A 21451-nucleotide genomic window follows, 5' to 3' on the forward strand; every position below is an offset into this window, starting at 1 on the left:
TTAAGTGTAAAAAATACACAAGTATCTTCCAAATTATGTTAAGATGAAAAATAAACAGAAAAAGGAATTGAAGAATATACAACATACTTTTTACTTCCAGAAAGGGGCATGATGGAGAACTTTCACATTTTACTTTATGTATGTCTCAACTGTTTAAATATTTCATGATTGGTACTGCTTATATAATCCAAAAAAAAAAAAAAAAAAAAGATGAGCAATTTTTCAAAATTTCGTATTTACTTCCTAGAAAACAACTGGCATCTTTCTGTTCTCAGTACAAATTTGATCAAACCCATTGGAGAGTACAGGACAAGTATAAACTTCAATCTGTTCTCTCTGCCAGGAACACTGCTCTCTCAGATAAAGCTCACTCCTTTACTTCAAGTTTTCCACTTAAATATCGTCTTAGGAAACATCCTTGACTTTTCAACATAAAATGACAACCTCCTACACCCATCCTACTCCTCCCCAACTACTTTACCTTGCTTTGTATTTCAGGAGAGTAATTTAACACCTGTGTTTTGTGATAATAGTACCTACCCCACAGGGTTGTTGTTAGGCTTAAATGAGCTACAAGCCCTCAGATGAGTGCCTGACTCTTTAGCAGGAGCCACAAGTCACATGGCCACATTGGTCCACGGTTTTATGCCTCTTCTGTTTATGGTCTGCCTTCTCCCCATTAGAATGACAATCCCAGGAAGAAAGGACTAGGTTTTTTTCACTATTGCATCCCCAATGCCTGGAAAGTGCTTCTCAGTAAATATTCATAGCTGTTGATGCCTGATTAAGTACTACAGCCATATGCATAGACAGCTGAGATTACAAGAAAAAGACCAATTATTTTCAGTAAAAGCAAGCTTTGTACACATTAGCATGAATCATCTGTAATAATTCAATCTACTTGAAAGCATAACATTTAGCAGTACAACTCCTAGAAGCTTCAAATAGGGAAGTGGTATAGTACCATTTAATTCATTAATTTCTCAACACCAAATGGCAAAAGAAACTAAACAACGTGGAATGAGAAAACAAACACACAACTTACTTTTCATTCCTGCTTTTGACGCATGGCTGGTAGAGGACCTTGACAGCATTCCAGGCAGAACTGGAATCTGCTTTTAAGATGTCTTCCAACAGGGAGAATTTTGTGATACCTCTGGAACTTCCCAAAGATTCAATCACCAAACTGTCTGAGTTTAAAAGCCATAGCTAAAGATACGGAGAGAAAAGTCCAAGTATAAGGATATCATTATCACTCATTATCATATTTCATACCATCACTAAAAAACAAAACACAAATAAAACTGTAAAATACCAGAAAAAATACAGGAGAACCATGTATATAATTTTTAAGCACGGTAAGTCTTTCAAAGTATAACATCTGGTAGAGTCACTGAGATTATAAAAGTTAAAAAAAAGAGAGAGAGGCAACCAACTAGGAGAAACTATTTAATAGTATATAACAAAGGTATTATCTATAATATATACAGCTCCCAGGAAACAATAAGGGGGCAAAAGCAGCCCAACAGAAATAAAGGCAAACAATATGATCAGAATTAACAGAAGAAATAAGTGATAAACACATAAAAATGTTAATATAACTAGTAATAAGGAAATGTGAAAATCATCTGCCACCCTTTTCCACTTATTAGATTTGCAAGTACAACAAGATGGCACCATCCAGTTCAGAAGAGGGGTCTGGACTGCTGGCAGAAGAGTGTTTTGGGATTTGGATGCCTGCCGTTCATTAAGGAGCTCAGCAGGGGTCTGGCTTCAGCCTTACCCCATGGGGAGCTCTGAAGCAAGAATCCCACCCACAAAATCTGTCCCACCTTCAGACAGGAGGCCCCTTCTTTTTGCACAACAGGGTCAAATCAATGTCAGTAGGCGGACCAGAGCAGGGGTGGGAAGAGGTAACTTTCTGAACAAGGTGACAACTGTCACATAAGGGCAAGTCTCTGGAGAAGAGGCAGCTGAGTGCCATTAGCAGTCCACACCTCTCAGCAGCTGGGAAATGGGTGTATCAGCCTGAGTAAAGGGGATCTGGGTGGGGTACCAAGATTGCCTCACTATACGGGATAAATTAATACAGCTTTTCTGGAGGATGATAATTATCAATTTAAAATACACAAATTCTAATACCATATTAGATTAAAAAGGTCTGTTTCTAAAGAAGTGCTAAAATACACATGCGAAGATCACTTTCATTGCCGCACTGTCTTTAACAGCCACACACTGGAATTCTAGACCTTAAAGACGCTGATCTACATTTACACTAACAAGAAACAATCCTTATGATACACTGCTGTGTGAAGTAAACATATTGAAGAAAAATGCTCATCATATGATTCTGGTATGTTTTACAAACAGAAAAGCAGAATGTGAGTGTATGAACATGTAGTCATATATGGATGGGGGGAAATGTTGGAAGTGCACATACCAAATTAATAATTTTTACCTTCAGATACTATGATATAGCAAGACAGGAGAGAAGACAAGGTGGAGGACTACCACTGCCACTACATTCTTCACACTGTCTGTTTCAAGAATGTATTACTTTTATAACACAGAAATTTTTTTGAATTTAAATATTATATTAGTAGTAGATTTTATAAGTTCCTATTCCTGAGTTTTAACTTGAAAACCTTACAGTAAAAGAAAATTAAAACTAATTTCAGACTATGGCTATCAGGCATAGTCAGTATTAAGTTCAGTCAAAAAGTATTTTAGTTTTGGTAGAAATTATCTGAGTCAGAGAAGCATGGGGTCCCCCTAATGGATGGCCAGCTACGAAGCCACCTAACAACAACCTAACCCCCTGCCTCCTTCTAGCTACCATGTTTCCCTATTAGCTTGTGAGTTCCTTAATGGCAATTTTTGCTCTACCCTGAACACCTAGAACAGTGCCTTTAGAATAAGAAATGTTCAATATATGTTCACTGGTTGAAAAAACAGATATGGAGGCAGAAAAGAGACTTGGGCCTTAAGATTCTCATATAAGTGGTCCAAATTCTTTTCTGCAGACCATTATTTCTAACAGCAACAGTATAATAGTAGATGCTTGTGGTACATGAAGGAAAGGATTCCGTTAACTGCAGGGCCTCTTATCCCAACCTTGCCACTCCTTCTCAAACATCAATGTGTTAACATCAGGATCTCAAAGAGGTATCTGCACCCCTGTGTTCACTGCAGCACCATTTACAATAGCCAAGATGCGGAAACAATCTAAATGTCCATCAACAGATGAATGGATAAAACAAATGTGCTGCATACATACAATGGGTTACTCAGCCTTAAAAAAGAAGGAAACCTTGTAATATCCAACAACACAGATGAACTTTGAGGACAGTATGCCAAGTGAAATAAGCCAGACACCGAAGGACAGTACTGCCGGATTCCACTTACATGAGGAATCTAAAACAGTCCAACAGATAGAAGCAGAGAGTAGAATGATGGCTGCCAAAGGCTGGAAGGAGGGAGAAATGGAGAGTTGCTAATGAAAAGAGTATAAAGTTAAAGTTAGGCAAGACGAATAAGTACTAGAGATCTGCCTATTATATTGTGCCTATAATTAACAACACTGTTAGCATGCACTTAAAAATCTATGAAGAGGGTAGATCTCACATGAAGTGTTCTTACCACATACACACATATATATAAAAGCAGGAGCAACAGAATATATTTTGAACATAAGAGTATCAAAAAGGAAAAACGGAAAAATCAATAGGGGGAAAAAAGTGACAGAGACAGAACTGTGTTATACTGACCAAGAAAAGTCATTAACAACTTAGAGTGAAAAACTTTATTTTGTGGTGTGAGCAGGTTTCAGGTTTTATTTTTCTCTATATCCCCAGTGCCTAGCACATAGAGCCACTTGCTCTTTTGTTATTGAGTTTGGTTTGGGAATTCAATGGATATTACAAATTCAGTATTTGATCATTTATTTTCTAGACCTGAGAATTAAGAAAAGAGAATGGCAAGACTAAAGAATTTCTGAGACCCTGGATTACCAGGCTACAGAAAGACGGGAGAAATAACATCTTACCAAGATGTACACTTTGCCGTCATGACCTTGAATAGTGAATCTAAAAGTGCTTCTTGCAGTGGAGAGTTCCACCAGACACTGGGCGATAACACTCTGTACAAACTGGGACCTGTTTGAACAGAAATCAATTTTCACAATGTGCCTCTCATAATAACTCTCACTGGCAAGAGGAGCCAAAAATACCCACAGGGTACCTAAAAGGCAGAGGCGTGTGCAGCCAGACTTTTCTATATGCTGCTCATTCCTTCACAGACTGTGCTAATGTGGATTTTAATATATTTTAATGTATTTGTGTTTGCTCCAGTCTTCTTATAACCTATTCTCCAATCCTTAATACATTTCCCACCCTGAACCTAACTATTCCCTGACTGAATAAAAAAAATACTGTATTAGACATGTTAATATTCCACTTGCACTATACCACATCAAAAAATGAGTTAAAAAAGAAGGCGAGATGTTTCCTCCCAAACATTAGACAGTCATCTACAATGATTTCCATTTGGACCCCCTCAAAAAGTCAGAGCTGAGGTACAGAATCAAAGTATTTACAGGAGGATAAATTTTAAGGTTAAAATCAGATTGCCATAATTTTCAGATATCCATAAATGAATTGAAAGATATGCTATAATTAACTTCTGTTTGCAAACTAAAAAGATTCCAAGAAAGAAAACACTAGTGGATTTAGTGGCTAAGTAACATTTTAAAAAAAACCACAGGAGTTGTTTGAAAACTGACCCATGTTTCACATTTTAAATAAGTCAAATTAAAACAGAAATAATTATTCAAAACCTATTGGTGATTAGGTTGTAAGAACTTGGATATCTGGCAAATAGAAAGAAGCACAAAAAGCTTTCAGAATTTGAAGATGTTAATATAAGCACATTTGTTTATGCCAATTTGTAAGCAAGCCATAAATGAATCCTCAAATCTTGTATATGCGTGGTTTGCTTCAACTGTCTAAAAGCCTTTCTCAAGGGTTTTTATTTTTTTCCCCAATAAGGAGGTATAAATAAAAATGAATTCCCAAATAATCAATTGTACCTATCATTCTCCACATTTAAAATTACAGAATAAACTTAATTTGCTATTTGTACCTTGGTATGATGGGAAAATTTCTTTCAGATGGCTGAATAATTATCTCTGTCTTATAAAACTTGGTGGTTTCTAGAAACAAAAAATAAGAAAATTAAAAATCTTCCCATTGCACTAATATTTTTATTGTGGACATGTTGGTCCCTAATTATGACATACCAAATTGAATATTCAGTATGTATACTGATAAAATTAACATTCAGTAAAACTTTTCCCCAAACGACTTAGTAATTAAGATGAGAAAGCATTGATGACTACAAGGAGAGAGTCCTGAGACTTGAGAGGGCTCGATGTTGTTTCAGCAGGTCATGGCCCAAGTGAACCTGGTGCAAGGACACTCTGTTTACACACACAAAAGGTAGAAAAATCAGTCACATCACAGTCATAGCCCACTTATGTAGAAAGTAGTCATCTAGTTTCCTCGTTTCTATGGAGTAGTCACAAATCTAGGAGTCATTGAAAAAGGCTTTTTCATCATGGTGTCCCAAAGCCCATGCAAAAATGCTGGGAACCTCACATGAGTATTTCCCAGAATCTCACTGAGTCTACTAATGTATAATTTCCAACAAATCTGGTTATCTGATTAGTTTACAGAAAAATTTAAACAGTAAACTAAATATCTTACAGAAATGAATATAAACATAACCATTCTGAATTTTTTACAAAATCCACGAAAAAAATGTTTATTTTTACTAATAATGAAGGAATACAAATTAAAAGGAGATATTCTTTAGCATCAAATAAATATTTTTAAATGATAAAATGGAGCAATGAGGAAAATATGGAGAAGTGGGTGCACTTATTCACATATTGCTGTCAGAATTGCAAACGATAGATTTCTGGAAAGCCACTTGACAAAGACCTTAAATATATTTTGATACCATCATTAAACATCTGAGAACTTATCTCAAAGAAATATTCATATCTATAAAAATTTATCTGTAAATAAGCTCATTAATTAAACTGAAAATAAGTTGTTTAAAAATTGAAACTGGTTGGGCTAAACAATTATACATTTAAGGAAGAGAATGCTATGCAGGCATTAAAAATGGTGTGCCAAACAATTCTTAATTGTTTTAATAAGATGGAAAAGCATTCTCAGTACATTGTCTGAAAATGTTTTCAATTTTTCAATGTAATACACAAAAAAAGGCAAGAAAATCAATAGATAGTTTAACATATTATTATATAGCTAGAGCCATCATGATGCATTTATCTATTTCTTCTTTAAGTTCAATTTTCACTTTACTATTTTGAAGTCATGTTATTGGATGCAAAAATGAACCTTTTAACATTATGAAGTGAGCCCTTTCATCCCAGCCGCTGTTAAAATATAATTTAATTCTACAATTTTAATCCTACAAGGTATTATTATTATTGCCTTATGCAGTTAGCATCCACTTAATGTCTCCCACATATTTACCACTTTTCTTTACCAAACCTTCTTGAACTTACACCTTCTATCTGGGATCATTTTCTTTTACCTGCTACAGGTAGAATTCTATTCTTCTACAAGTAGTATTTCTTTTAATAAAAAACAAACCAGTAGAAATGAATTATTATAGTGTTTGTCAGAAAATATATTTATCTTTGTCTTGATTCTTTCCTATCAAGACATTTTCATCATGTAAAATCCTAGGTTAACAGTTTTTAACCTTTGTACATATTGACATTCATTCCATTGTCTTCCATCTTCCATTACTATTGTTCCTTTGAGAGTGATCTGTCACTTTTCTTTGTTTTTAAGATGTTCTGGTTTTTGTTTAGTTGTTTGCAGTATCACTCAGATATGTCCAGCTATAGGCTTCTTTTTATTTATCTTACTTGGGCCCCGTTTAATTAGAATTCATTGGACCTCCTCAATTTGTAGACTGTTTTCATCACTTTTGTAAAATTCTTAGCAATTATCTCTTCAAATATTGTCCATGCTCCATTCTATTTCTTTCCCTTCCAGAAGTCTGATTAAACATACGCTGTTAAGAGTATGGAGATTCCTCAAAAAGTTAAAAACAGAACTACCCTATGATTCAGCAATTGGACCACTAGGTATTTACTCAAAGAATACAAAAATACTAACTCAAAGGGGCACATGCAACCCAACGTTTATAGCAGCATTATCAACAAAAGCCAAATTATGGAAAGAGCCCCCAAATCAATTGACTGGTGAATGATTACACACACACACACACACACACAGCCCCCAAATCAATTGACTGGTGAATGATAACACACACACACACACACACACACACAGCCCCCAAATCAATTGACTGGTGAATGATAACACACACACACACACACACACACACACACACACACAGGAATATTACTCAGCCATAAAAAAGAATGAAATCTTGTCATTTGCAATGATGTGGATGGAGCTAGAGAGTGTTGTGCTAAGCAAAGTCAGTTAGAGAAAGACAAATACCATATGATTTGACTCATGTGAATTTAAGAAACAAAACAAATGATCCTAAGGGAAAAAAAGAAAGGAAAACCAAGAAACAGACTCTTAATTATAGAGAACAAACTGATGGTTACCAGAGGAGAGGGGGATGGGCTAAATGAGTGATGGGGATTAAGGAGTGTACCTGCTGTGATGAGCACCAGATATTGTATGTAAGTGCTGAATCATTTAATTGTACACCTGAAAATAGTATTACACTATATGTTAATTGGAATTTAAATAAAAAATAACCAAACAAAACATATGTTAGATCTTCTCAGTGTATGTTTTATGTCTTACTTTCTCCCACATTTTTTGCCTTGTCTCTCTGTGCTGGCTTCCAGATTTTTCTTCTCAATTGTCTATTCATTAATTCTTTCTCTAAGTTGTACCTAATCTGCCATTAAAACCTCCACCAAATTCTAAATTTCAGTTATATATTTTTTAGAAATTCCATTATAGATCTTTACCAAATATGCTTGCTGTTGTCTCCTTTTCCTTTGGATACCTTCAAACCTCTCTTATAAATATAGAAAGCATGATTGTTCCAGTTTATGTCTGCGAATTCCAGTAACAGAAGTCTGTTTCTCTTGTTCGCTATTTTTGTTAGTTCTTGTTGATGAAAGTCTAGTCTACTTGTATGTTTATTTATCTTTGGTTGTATGGTGAACACTGTACTTGACAAATTATTTGTGGTATTCTGAGTTTTACAATGAAGGTATTTTCCTCCGGACGTGATATGCATTTGATTTTTGGCAGGCACAAGGTGTTATGGCTAGCCCACAGCAGACTAACCAAGTTCAAGACTTGAAATTCCCTAAAGTGCCAAAGGACTGATAGGACCTGTCTGTAATTCCACAGGGCTGTTCCACTTCTGATTCACCTCCACGGTAAGGGTATGGGTCTTTAGGGCCTCCAATTTTTGTGCAGAGAGTACTCTACTAGGTTCCCTTTTTGTGTAGTCTTTAATTTATACCTTTACTTCTCAAAGCAATCAAAATAAAAGTTCTAATTTTAGAGAATTGGCACAATGTATTGAAAAGGTGACTTCAATTTTGTGCTAACTTTTGAGTTTACTTTTGTGGTAATTTATCCACATATTTTCTATTTATCTTGCTCTTCATTTCTTCCTGTGGATTCCAATTACCTTTGCTATCTTTTACTTCAGCTTGAAGAACTTTATCATTTTTTGTAGAAAAGGTCTGCAAGTAATGCATAACTTCCATCTATTTATATGAAAATGCCCTTATTTTGCCTTCATTTTTTGAAGGACAGTTTTGCTTGATATAGAATTGTTAGTTGACAGTTGTTTGTTTTTTTAATGTTTTTCTCCCCACCCCCAGCATTTGAATATCTCATTTTAGTGTCTCCTGGCTGCATATTTCCGTAAAGTCAGCCTTAATTGTATCATGAAATCCCTGTAAGAGATGTTTTGTACTTTCAAGATTCTCTCTTCATCTTTGGCTTCTATTAGTTTGACTACAATGTGGCTGGGCGAGGTGGCCTTTGTGTTTACCCTACTTTTCATTGCAATTCTTGGATCTAAAAGTTAATATTTTTCACCAAAGTTGCCAAGACTTCAGCCATTTTTTTCCACAATTTTTTTTCTCCTGACTTACTCTTTTCCTTCTCACCCCAAGACTACATTTACACATCTACCGAAGCACTTCATATTGTCCCACAAATATCTGAGGTCCTGATCATTTTGATTCAGAACTTTTTCTCTCTGTTCTTTGGATAGGTGAATTTCTATTAATATACCTTCAAGTTCAATGATTATATTTTTTCTTCTGCCATCTAAAATATGTAGTACAGCTAACCTAGTAAATTTTTTACTTACTGTACTTTTGAGCTCTGTAATTACCAATGATTTTCTCTTTGAAGTTTTCAATTTGTTGAGATTTGCTATTAGTTCACTCAAGAGGTTTTTTTTTTTTTAATTCTTTGCCATATTTATAACAGCTACTTCAACATCTTTGTCTACTAAGTCGAATATTTGTGCTTACTCATCACCTGTTTATTGAGTCCTGTTTTTCCTTTGAGTATCAATCACTCTTTTCTGCTTCTTTGCAGGTCTAGTAATTTCTAAATGGAAGTAGGACATTGTATGTAATATACCCGTCACTATCCTGGATTTTGTTTTGTTCTTTCAAGGATTGTTGGCTGAAAAGTATAATAGTCAATTAACTAACCTGGGCTCAAACTATGAAATATGTCTCCCCACAGTGTGCAGCCACTAATGTTTCTGCTCAGTTTTATTTTATGTAGCCTGGCTCCCTAGGAAGTATCCACTATACCTTCATAGTTCAGCTGTCAGCAGATTTGGGGAGATGTTTTGCTTAAATACTTCAAGCCATTAAGGTTTTTACCTTCTGCTGCCCAATTGTGTTATCGACTGAGAAATGAAATTAAAGGCATGGGAAAATGTGCACGTCTCCCCAGGCTTTCAATTCTTATTAGATGCTCTGGCATCTATTATGTGCATTTAGCAGTCAGCCAGAACTGTGTGAAAAGCTTATCATCTCAGCCTGTCTTTAGCCTTTTGCTTCCAAAATCTCCCTCTTAAATTTCTAGTTTCTCCTTTGCCTATTGAACTTCATGTTATTATGGCTATAATACCATGGAAATGTTTCCTTTCTTGTTCAACCTTCTGCTTTCCTGTAGTGCATAACTTCTTTTTCATTGGATTAGTTTTCCAAGCACCTTTAGCTAATTCTTCCCATATGATAGAATGGCTTATCTCAAGATGTTACATGTGGTCATATACATCAAAGAATGTATCAGTTTCATTTTGTAACTGAAAACATGTTTATTGCAATCTTCTCTCCTTTTGTTTCAATCCGGGCTGTTACTCTCTAGGCCTGCTGTGTGTCCCTCACTCTGAGACTCCCTTATCTGTGTTAGATAATGTTTCCCAAAACCAATGTCTTCTCTCTTGAGGTTAAATCCTTAGTTTTGGTGAGATATATCCTATATCACATTCCTAAGGAAAATGTACATTTGAGGTCTATGTGTTATCTTCATACTTGATTGATAGTTTGTGACAGAATTATGGATTAAAAATATTTTTTCCTTCTAAATTATGAAGGCATTGCTTGTCTTCTAGCCTTCAACAATGCTGTTAAGAGTTCAATGCCATTCTTGGGGCACCTGGATGGCTCAGTCAGTTGAGTGTCCGACTCTTGATTTAGGCTCAGGTCATGATCTCATGGTTCATGGGATCGAGTCCCATGCCAGCTCTGCTGACAGCACGGAACCTGCTTGGGATTCTCTCTTTGCCTCTCTCTCTCTGCCCCTCCCCTGCGCACATGCTCTTTCTCTCTCTCAAAATAAATAAACTAAAAAAAAGAGTTCAATGCCATTCTAATTCCTAATCCTTTGTTCACTACTTGTTTTTTTTTTTCCTTTGGAAACTTCTTCCTTGGTATTCAGAAATTACTCAATGATGCAGCTTTGGGTAGCTGCCCTCCCATCCCATTCATCATACTGGACATGTAGTGGGCCCCTTCAGTTGAGAAACTGAAGCCCCAGCTCTGGAAAATAGCCTTGTAATGTGTTTTTAGTATTTCTGTTCTTTGATAATTAACTAAACTCTGTTGTCTATATTCTTTCTTTCTAGAATTTCTATTAGCTAGATGTTGAATATCCTAAAAGTCTCCATTCATTCATTCATTCATTCAATAAATATTGGGTACCCACTATGTGCCAGATATTGTTTTAATGCTGAGGTTATAGTGATAAATGAGATAGACAATATCTCTATCCTCAGGAAACTTACATGATGGTTTTTTCCTACAATTCCTTTCCAATCTTCAATATCTGACTTTTGGTTCTGATTTAGGAGATAAGATAGTTCCTTAATTTTATCTTTTAGTCCTTTCATTACTTTTTTTAAGCAGTCACATCTTTAATTCTATATTCTCTGAATTATGGAGACAACATTATTTCATTTCTCTAAGAACACTGTTTTTGTTCAAGATTTTCTTCTGTTTTATACATTAATTTGTTTTTCTTGGTGCTTTATTCTGTTTACTTGATTATTTACTTCAGTCTCTTAGTTGGAGGTTTGCTCTAATATTTTTTGATTCTCAGCAATCCATTCATATTTAAGTATAAATAAAAAAATACTGACAGGAAACTCTTACATGTAGGTACAAGGCTTGTTGACTGTAGGATGGCTAGATCTAGGCTCATTTTACTGTTGAATGACCCCTAAAAGAGTATCTGCAAATCTCTTCTCTGATTGGTATTCTTTCATTTTCCAAGAAAAGAGTCCTCTAATCTCCTACCTTGAGAGTATAAGCAAGTTGCAAATACAGGAATCTTAGGAGTTTTACAGCTCCATATAAAAATTTTGAATTAACCATCCTTCCTCCAGCCAATTGTCTCAGACTGCTTTCCCTGTTACCTGTTGCCTCCAAATTCTGACCAGCTCTGAGGCTCTACCGCGAGTACTGGCTCACTCCTCACTCAGATGATCTGCAGACACTGAGACTGCAGCTTCCTCCACACTGCCAAGTGTGTTCCCACACCTCTCAGCTTTACAGTTTCCAAAAATGTCTGCTTATATCTCTTGTTTACATTACTGTCACTTCCTCTCAATTTCTCATGGTCTCTGTGGATATACATATTTTTTATTCCTTAACTGGCATTTTAACTGGGCTTCAGGGACAAGAGAAAAGAATAAAAAATTAAAAAATCGGGGCGCCTGGGTGGCTCAGTTCGTTGAGGGCCAACTTCAACTCAGGTCATGATCTCACGCTCCTTGAGTTCGAGCCCCGCATCAGGATCTCTCCTGACAGCTCAGAGCCAGGAGCCTACTTCAGATTCTGTGTCTCTTTCTCTCTCTGCCCCTCCTCTGCTCATACTCTCTCTCTTCTTTCTCTAAGATAAATAAAAAAAAAATAAAAATTATAAAAAAAAATCAATTTGCCTAAGACTGGAAGCCTTAAAACTTTCTAAGTTGTTGCTTAAAGGGTTTGCTTTCATTCTCCAAAGTGACATTGGGGATGGCATCCTTTACCACTGCTCATTCTTTCTTTTCTGTTCACTCTGAGCAAGTCAACTACTTACAAGATTCTGATGATTTTAAGAAACAAACAACACTACCATCCGCCTTCTTTAGGTGCACTAGCTTTACCTACATTTCTAATTAATTGTATTAAAAAAAAATTATTTGTCATCCATAAAGCTAATGCAGCATGTTGTAGCTCTCCAGACATTTTCAAATCCTGGAGCCTGCTTCAGATTCTGTGTCTCCCTCTCTCTCTCTGCTCCCCCCCTGCTCATGCTTTGTCTCTCTTTCAAAAATGAATAAACATTAAAAAAAAATAGTAATGCAATTTAATTATCATGATTTTATTATATATGAAAGTGATTTAACATAGACTTTATATAATTATCGGGAAGAGAATAGGAACAGAGCACGAAAGTCAGAATATGTTTTCTTCCATTTCAAAAGTTCTCTTTCAACCCCCAGCCCAAAATACAGCCCTAAGGCAGATGGCAGCCAAGAAAACTTCTTCATCATCTCTAGCAACCAACAACTCTGACTGAGGACTTGTACTGAGAAAAAAGCCCTGATATTCTTTAAGAAAGACCCAAGGACAAACTTCATACTGTAGTTTTATATCCACTAAGAGGATATGAAATATTGAAAATGACCCAACCTAAGTTTAAAACTCAATACTATGTACTTATAAAGGTCAAAATACACAAACTTCTTGGCATATTTGATGATATGTTACTTGATTTCTATTTTAAAAATCATCAATTTTACAACATATATTAGTTATCTATCTTTCACATAGATTTCCTATAAAATCTCCTTCTACTCGTTTTTAATAAGGCGGCAATCATTTTGGCTTTTTTATTATGAAATTCTTACCTGATGACATGGTCTCTCCCAACATTACCTTGCAACGCTTACAAATTACTTTGGTATTTGCCTTTGGTTTCTGTAGAACAGAAAAATGTCATTTAAATGTCATTCAGCTTTTCTTAAAAGGAATATATAATTTTAACATAGTCTCTAGAGTATACTTTGAACTTTACATTTTATTTTGCCCTCTACTAAATACTGAGAACACATTTAGCTTGTATGCATAATTCACATGCAGAGATTTTTTTTTCAGATCTAAAGACAGAATAATGAACACACTGATTTTTCCAAACCTAACCACTTCTTGATAATCTGTTGTAAATAATTTGAAAAAGAAGCACTTTACATTTCTAAAATGTACTTCCAAATACACATTATCATTTAGAATGAGTAGATGGCAGGCAACAAAGGCAGAGAGAGTAGGTGACTTGTTCTAATTCATGTGTCTGCAAACAGGAGAATCAAAAATTAGAGCCATTATTTTGATTTCTAGTCCAGTGTAACTTATGTAAAAGTAATCTATAATTCATAGGCCCTCACCAGAAGTCAAAAATATGTAACCAGGGTAACTGGGTGGCTCAGTCAGTTAAGCAGCTGCCTTTGGCTCAGGTCATGATCTCAAGGACAGTGAGTTTGAGACCCTCATGGGGCTCGGGGCTGACACACAGAGCCTGCTTGGCATCCTCTCTCTCCTCTCTCTCTCTGCCTCTACCCTGCTTGTGCTCTCTCTCTCTCAAAATAAGTAAATAAACTTAAAATTAAAAAAAAAATTTTAACACATTTGGGGTGCCTGGGTGGCTCAGTCGTGTCCGACTTTGGCTCAGGTCATGATCTAATGGTTCATGGGTTCGAGCCCCATGTCAGGCTCTGTGCTGACAGCTCAGAGCCTGGAGGCTGCTTCGGATTCTGTCTTCATTTCTCTCAGTGCTCTCTCTCTCTCTCTCTCTCAAAAATAAATAAAAACATTAAAAATTTTTTAAAAAATAAATAAATTTAACACATTCATATAACACATTTTTCTACTTAAGATATTCATTATAATTGGAAAAACTGGATAGTGCTCTCAGAGAAATTCCTGAAGCATTCTTAAACTGTAAAACTCCAAATTCATCATTTGGGATGCAGATTAAAATTGCTAGCATCCATCAAATTCTATAATATATACATTCTATGTACAATGTACAATATGCACAATTCTACAACATATACATATATGGAATTATATACCTAAATGTAATATAATGTTATATGTCAATTATACCTCAATATTTTTTTAAAAAAAACTGATTTTTAGTTTTTTATATGAGATTATGTTAGAAGCGGTAGCATGGTGGTTAAGAGCCCTGAGTCTGGGGCCAGACTTCCCAGGTTTACATCCCAGTCCTGGTATTTATTACACACATAACCTTGAGCAAGTTAATTAACCTGTTTTGGTTTCCTCACCCATTTAAGGTAGTAAATAGTAGTGTTCTACTCATTAGTGTTGTTTATTAGTATTTAAAAGGGAGTGTTACAAAGCACTGTCCCAGGCTCATGTTGACTGCCAGGTGGATGTTACATAAACAAAACATAGTTTGGACACATGTCATTCAAGGAACAGGCTGAAAACCCATATCCTCCCACAAAGAGACCAACTTTTTGCCTTTTACTGGACAACAACTGCATATTAAGAATCTACCAAAAAATATGCTTTTTTCACATCCATAGCAATACCTTTGTTAAAACCATGTAACATTCCTCTCACATAGACACACTGCAACATGGCAGACGTCACGTAAAAGTGGGCGGGGCGAAGGAATTTCTGCAACTCTGGCCACCTAGGTCATCTCTCCTAGGAAAGGGCAGACTAAATTGCTGGTCTAAGAAAGGAAGAGTGTCTTCCTGATGTGGGATATATGTATTAATCTGAGGAATCTTAACTGATTAGGGTAAGTTTGAGTACAATTATATTTTCCTTAGCATAAATAAATATTTTCTGAAAAACTGTATAAGAAGCACATTTAAACTGAGTTCCATGGATGTGCTAATAACTGATAGAGCTGATATTTTAATCTAGACCCCTTAGATGCTAAAACTTATGCTTCTAAGCACTATGCCAAGTGTTTTCCAAACTAATTCACAGAATCACTTCAATGGGTTATGGCCTGCATTTTTTTTTAAAACAAAATGAAATAGGGGCACCTAACTGGCTCAGTCGGTTAAGGTCATGATCTCGCAGTCCATGAATTCAAGCCCTGCATAGGGCTCTGTGCTGACAGCCCAGAGCCTGAAGCCTGCTTTGGACTCTGTGTCTTCTTCTCTGCTCCTCCTCTGCTCATGCTGCCTCTTTCTCTCAAAAATAAAAATTAAAAAAAAAAAAAAATTCTTTTTAAAGGATACAGGAAGCTCAGAAAGCAGATATGCTCAACTGAAACTTTGACATTTGGGCAGTTTCATGCTTTCTTACAATAAAATCTATCTGTATGGCTCCAAATTGGTCTTAAGACACTTTTTCAAAGATCCTATTTTGTACCAGTTAAATCAAACCATCCTCATTAAATCTTACCAAAAACTAAAGGCTTTACTAAAAACTAATATGGGGTATTGGAGTAGCAATGCTTGAGAAGATCTGCTATTCAAAGCAAAAAAAATTTTCATCAGGTGCTCCATTATGTATTTCATTTATAATTGCTCTTACGGCACATTTTGCTTTGTCTTTCAATGAAGCGAAACAATTTTTTTTGTTGGTTTGTTCACCAAAAAAAGAAGTCTACCTTTTCAAGACACTGGTAATTGGGATTTTAAAATGTGATCAATAAAAAGCAAATTATTTCAAACAACCAAATGTCTGTATTTTGATTCAAACAAATAGAAAATACCTTTAATATAAATGGTAAAATCTGTATGTGTATGGCCTAGGATTTTATCACCAAGTAATGATTGTTCATTTTTGTCAAATGTGAAATGACACTGTGGTTACGTAAAAAAGAAAAATCCATATGGGATGAAATGACATAATGTCTGGGATTTGCTTTAAAGCCCTCCTGTGGTGGTGGGGGCAGGGGTGGAGGTTAAAGGGCGAGATGAAGCATACTTTATGAGTCAAGATGACTGGTATTCTGAAGTTCCCAAGTCTATCCTTTTTACATTTGTGCATGTTTACAAAATTCAACACATTCTTCTTTTTTTTTTTTTTTTTTTTTTGAGACAGAGACAGAACATGAACGGGGGAGGGGCAGAGAGAGAGGGAGACACAGAATCGGAAGCAGGCTCCAGGCTCTGAGCCATCAGCCCAGAGCCCGATGCGGAGCTCGAACCCACGGACCGTGAGATCGTGACCTGAGCCGAAGTCGGACGCTTAACCGACTGAGCCACCCAGGCGCCCCACAACACATTATTCTGAGAAAATAAGAAATACACCCTTATGGACTTAACAAATTACCAAATCAATAAATTATTGCCAAGCACCCCAGGAAAGGAAAAAAGGTAAAGCTGTTAGTTGTACCTGCCAGCTGTAATATAATCAAAGTTCAGCTTGTTCCTGTGTGACCACACTCTCTAAGTCTAGAATAATATTATGTATCTTACAAACGGCTGAGGTGCCAACTTTGTCATCTCTATCATCCTATTACAAGATGTGAAATTTTTATTACGTTGGTAGACAAAAAAAAAAATAGCATGAGACAATGAGTAAATGCAAGAATAAGGAAATCTTCGGGAGGTTACCGTGTGAAAACAAAAGTTATATACTGCCACATTTTCAGGGACAAATACTGTACAGTGTTAAGGGCGGTACTGCAGGAAAGAATTAAGTGCTGGATTTTATTTTTAAATTCAGGTCTTTTTAATTAAAATATTTTAACAGTCTAAATTTTATTTAAAGAGAAGCTCCGCTTTGTAATGCATTTCTCCGGACCAATGCTTAAAGGAAATAATACAGCAAGTTGTGCGATGAAGCAGCCTAACTGTGGGAACTCTGCAGAGCAAACATCAAAGAAAGACCGTGTTGTGAACTAATTAAATCAATATATCTGAGAGACGGCACCACTGCACAGAGATGTGGATTAGCCTCCTGTCTTCATTTTTATTTCCCTTTGTGTTGTTTCAATTTCTAAGGACCCTTGATATTGTCTCGCCAAAAAAATGTTTCCCAAGAGATACCATTAAGATGCTGTGTCACCATGTGACATTTCAAAACCCTGCTAGATGGCTAGAATTGGTGATATGAGAAATAGGTTTTCAATAGCACAGAGCAGCCTTGTTCCCACAGGAGCCTTGAGAGCACTGTTTAAGCAGTCCCTCCAAATTTATGTTACTATTTTGGTCACAGGCATACTCTTTCAACTGCTGCAATATGCAATTAAAGAGAAACTTCCACCTTGGCTAACTTAGAAACAATCTTGTCAATAGCAACTTGTGATATGAGTTTCCCACAGTCTCAACGATACTAAACACCATTAGGTCTGACTATGAAGGGTCTTCATTTAACACATACAATGACTGTTCACAATGAAGAAACATTCTTGGAAATGGCATCATATAACAGATAAAGACATAAATGAGAAGAATGTATTTCCATACAGTTCATCTAAAAAGGGAAACTTGTGGTTTCTTTTTTAATTTTTCTCCTCTCCTCTTCCATTCAAGTATTTTAAAAATATTTCCTTGCAAATATTTTAAAAATTTATAGCTTATCACAAGAATGAAAGTTAAAGTACATAAACAGTAAAGTATTAGTATACAAATTTAGATTAAAATACAATTTTAATATAACCATATTAAACATATAACAGATTTATATTAACTTACCATTTATCTTTGAAAACTATAAAAGGATAAAGTACTATAATTTTAAATGAACCATATTTAGGTAAAAGGATCCGTGCTTATGGTGAGAGATAAGGCACTTAACTAATTCTGATAACGTTGATATTTGATAAACCTCCTTAATCTGTTCTTAAAACAGAAAATAGTTCTGTAAGCTAACTTACAATCTAAGAGCTGCTCAACTATTGCATATTTCCTAAAGTGGTTCAGTTTTTGTTACAAAAATTAAATGAATTTTAAATGAAATTTAACGTACAATGCTTTCGTTCCTACCAATAATCAGATGTGAAAATGAAGATTCTCTGGCAATGATTTCCTTTACTTTTTAAATCACATCTGTATTGATTTGCCACCAGGAGAATGATTTCTCACAAGGGCCAAGTCAATGCCATTGATTTTCTTTTAAAGTAAGGTAAACCATTTGTTCTCTGCAGTGAGAGGAAATTGCCTTCTCCCTAAAGCAACTTCTACAGCAAGAGACACTTGACCTCAGTGTCAACCACCAACTTGGAGCCTGCAGCACAAGCATCCTTTCCACACTTGGACTCCTCCATTTCCTCTTTTTCCTTGATGGCATCTACTCTCATGACATCAGTGGACACAGGGAAATACCCAGGCCTAACTCTGTACTACATATCCTGGAACAAAGAACACTTTAATCTAAATCAGACGATACAGATTATAGAATACTGTCCTGAAAAGAAGAAAGTAGGGCAATTTCGTTTGTAAAATGGCAACATTCCCAATTCTATGCACGAAAAAGTCCTCTTTCCTTCTTCCTCCAGACCCTGTAAGCTGTTTTGGTCTAAGGCCATATGCTCTTCCTATATCAATAGAGCAGAGCTGGAGAATAGAGGAACTTGAAAATAATGGATTTTGGTCCTTAGAACAGTCTGTGTAGCGTGCTTTAATTAAGAAAAGATTGGAGAAACCAGTTTCTAAGCCAACCTCTAAATTAGCATTTATTTTGAAAAGATATTTTACCAATTTAAAATGGTTCTCAGAAGAAAGACAGTGTGTCTCCACTGGGGCTAGTTCAGGTCTTGGCTGCCATAAATCACTTCTTAAATTCACCAAGAAGAAAGAGTCTCCAATAAAACAGTCATTCTCTTGTGGATGAAGTGGCTTATTAGCAAAGGGGTCAGGATGACAACACCATTCTCCAACTAGAGCTCCCCAGTTCTCACTCGGCAATGGGAGCACCCTGAGGAGCTTCCTAGTGGAAAGAGGAGAAACAATTTTTTACAGAACAAAATGGAAATCTAGCATTTTTAAATTAAACCAGCATGAAAGATGAAAGAAACTCATTAATCACATTGTCTGTAATGGAAAATTTTCCCCTCAATTACAAAAGTAACATATACTCACTATAGACAGTTTGAAAATGTGTAAAGGTATAAAGAAAATGAAAATCATCCTTTCCTTCCCAGCCAAAGACAAGTAACTACTTTGCAAATGACAGGATATTTCCTTGCAATCCTCTCAAGAAACCACTGCAGTACACATGTACACAGCCCAGGATCAGAAGATATACACAAACTGTATCTTGCTTTTATTTTTACTCTCTCTCTCTCTCTCTCTCTTTTTTTTTTTTAGTTATATGATGACTCTTAATGTCTCCATTCTATTCTATAAGTATGCCAAAACTTTTAGATCATTTCCCCCACTGGTATAGATATTTAGGTTTCAAGCTTTTCAGTATCACATCCTTGTGATGAACATTCTCATTAGAAAATTTGTATAATATATGATTATTTCCTTGGGGGAAAAAAATCTTACAAGTGTGATCACAATCACAAATTATATACATATTTTACAACCCAATACATATCGGCAAACTGCTTTTCAGAAAGGCTGTATCAATCTATAGTTCTTCTACTTACCTTCTTCAGCACTGAATACTATCACTTTTCCATGTAATGGGTGAAAATGTTCTCAATACTGTTCTCAATTAGCAACTCTAAATTGCTAGTGAGATTGAACTGGCTGTCGTATTTATTGACCAGTGTGTTTCTTCTGTGATTTGTGATCAATGGCTATTTTCCAATGAGGTATTAGTATGTTTCTACTAATTTTTAAAAGTATATTCTATCTTGGGGTGCCTGGGTAGTTCAGTCCATTAAGTGTCGGTCACTTGATTTCAGCTCGGGTCCTGATCTCAAAGTTCTTGAGTTCAAGCCTCACCTCAGACTCTGCACTGATAGTGTGAAGCCTGCTTGGGATCCTGTCTCTCCCTCTCTCCCTGGCCCTCCCCTGCTGGCACTCTCTCTCTCTCTCTCTCCCAAAATAAACATTTAAAAATTTTTATAAGAAAGATAAGAGTATATTCTATTTTAAGAATATTAGCCTTTTATCTATCATCTGTGACAAATTATTTTTTGTGTTATTGCCTTTTTTTTTAAGTTTATTTATTTTGAGAGAGAGCAAGCACATACACTCATACAAGTGGGAGGGGCACAGTTAAAGGGAGAGGGAGAGGGAGAGGGAGAGGGAGAGGGAGAGGGAGAGGGAGATGGAGAGAGGGAGGGAGGGAGAGAGAGGGAGAGGGAGAGAGAGGGGGGGGGAGAGAGAGAGAGAGAGAGAGAGAGAGAGAGAGAGAGAATACCAAGCAGGTTCCAAGCTGTCAGCATAGAGCCCAACAAAAGGCTCAGTCTCATGAACCATGAGATCATGACCTGAGCTATAATCAAGAGTCAGTCGCTCAAACTGACTGAGCCACCCAGGTGTCCCAGTGTTACTGCCTTTTAATGTGGTTTATTTGTCTTAGATTTCAAATCACCTAACCCTTTCTTTTGTGATTTCTCCCATTACTATTTTTTAATAAACTTATTTGGGAGTAAATTTAAACTTACAGAAAAGTTACAAAAACAGTACCAACAGTACTCACATACACTCCACCCAGCTTTCTCTAAGGTTAACATCTTTTATAACCGTGGAAGATTTGTCAAAACTACAGACTTTATCTGGATTCCCCAAGATTTTCCACTAATATCCTTTTTCCCTTTGTTCTAGGATCCAATTGAAGATAACACACTGCACTTAATCATCATGTTTCCCCAGTCTTGTTTAGTCTGTTACATTTTCTTAGTCTTTCCTTATTTTTCAGGACCTTGACATTTTTGAAGAGCACTGGTCTGGTGTTCTACAGATTATCTCTCAATTTAAGTTTGTCTGATATTTT

General features: G+C 35.9%; 1 protein-coding gene and 1 long non-coding RNA gene across 10 annotated transcripts in view; one reads left to right on the forward strand and one right to left on the reverse strand.

The window, feature by feature from the left end:
• LOC131514500 (uncharacterized) overlaps positions 1-5138 on the forward strand; it is a 31955-nt gene extending 26817 nt beyond the window's left edge. The window contains exon 2 of the long non-coding RNA XR_009263099.1: positions 3952-5138. This is a non-coding gene — a long non-coding RNA (uncharacterized LOC131514500). The remainder of the gene's footprint in view (positions 1-3951) is intronic.
• The window catches only part of UBE3D (ubiquitin protein ligase E3D), a 248345-nt gene that overhangs the window by 199748 nt on the left and 27146 nt on the right, over positions 1-21451 (reverse strand). For all 9 annotated transcript variants that reach the window (XM_058734584.1, XM_058734582.1, XM_058734585.1 and 6 more), the window contains exons 4-8: positions 19255-19486; positions 13471-13540; positions 5140-5209; positions 4046-4154; positions 1046-1209 (exon numbers count right to left, since the gene is read on the reverse strand). In XM_058734584.1, coding sequence (XP_058590567.1) covers positions 1046-1209; positions 4046-4154; positions 5140-5209; positions 13471-13540; positions 19255-19486 — 645 coding nt within the window. The remainder of the gene's footprint in view (positions 1-1045; positions 1210-4045; positions 4155-5139; positions 5210-13470; positions 13541-19254; positions 19487-21451) is intronic.

The sequence above is a fragment of the Neofelis nebulosa genome, chromosome 6 (assembly GCF_028018385.1).
Source record: "Neofelis nebulosa isolate mNeoNeb1 chromosome 6, mNeoNeb1.pri, whole genome shotgun sequence".
Classification (NCBI taxonomy): domain Eukaryota; kingdom Metazoa; phylum Chordata; class Mammalia; order Carnivora; family Felidae; genus Neofelis; species Neofelis nebulosa.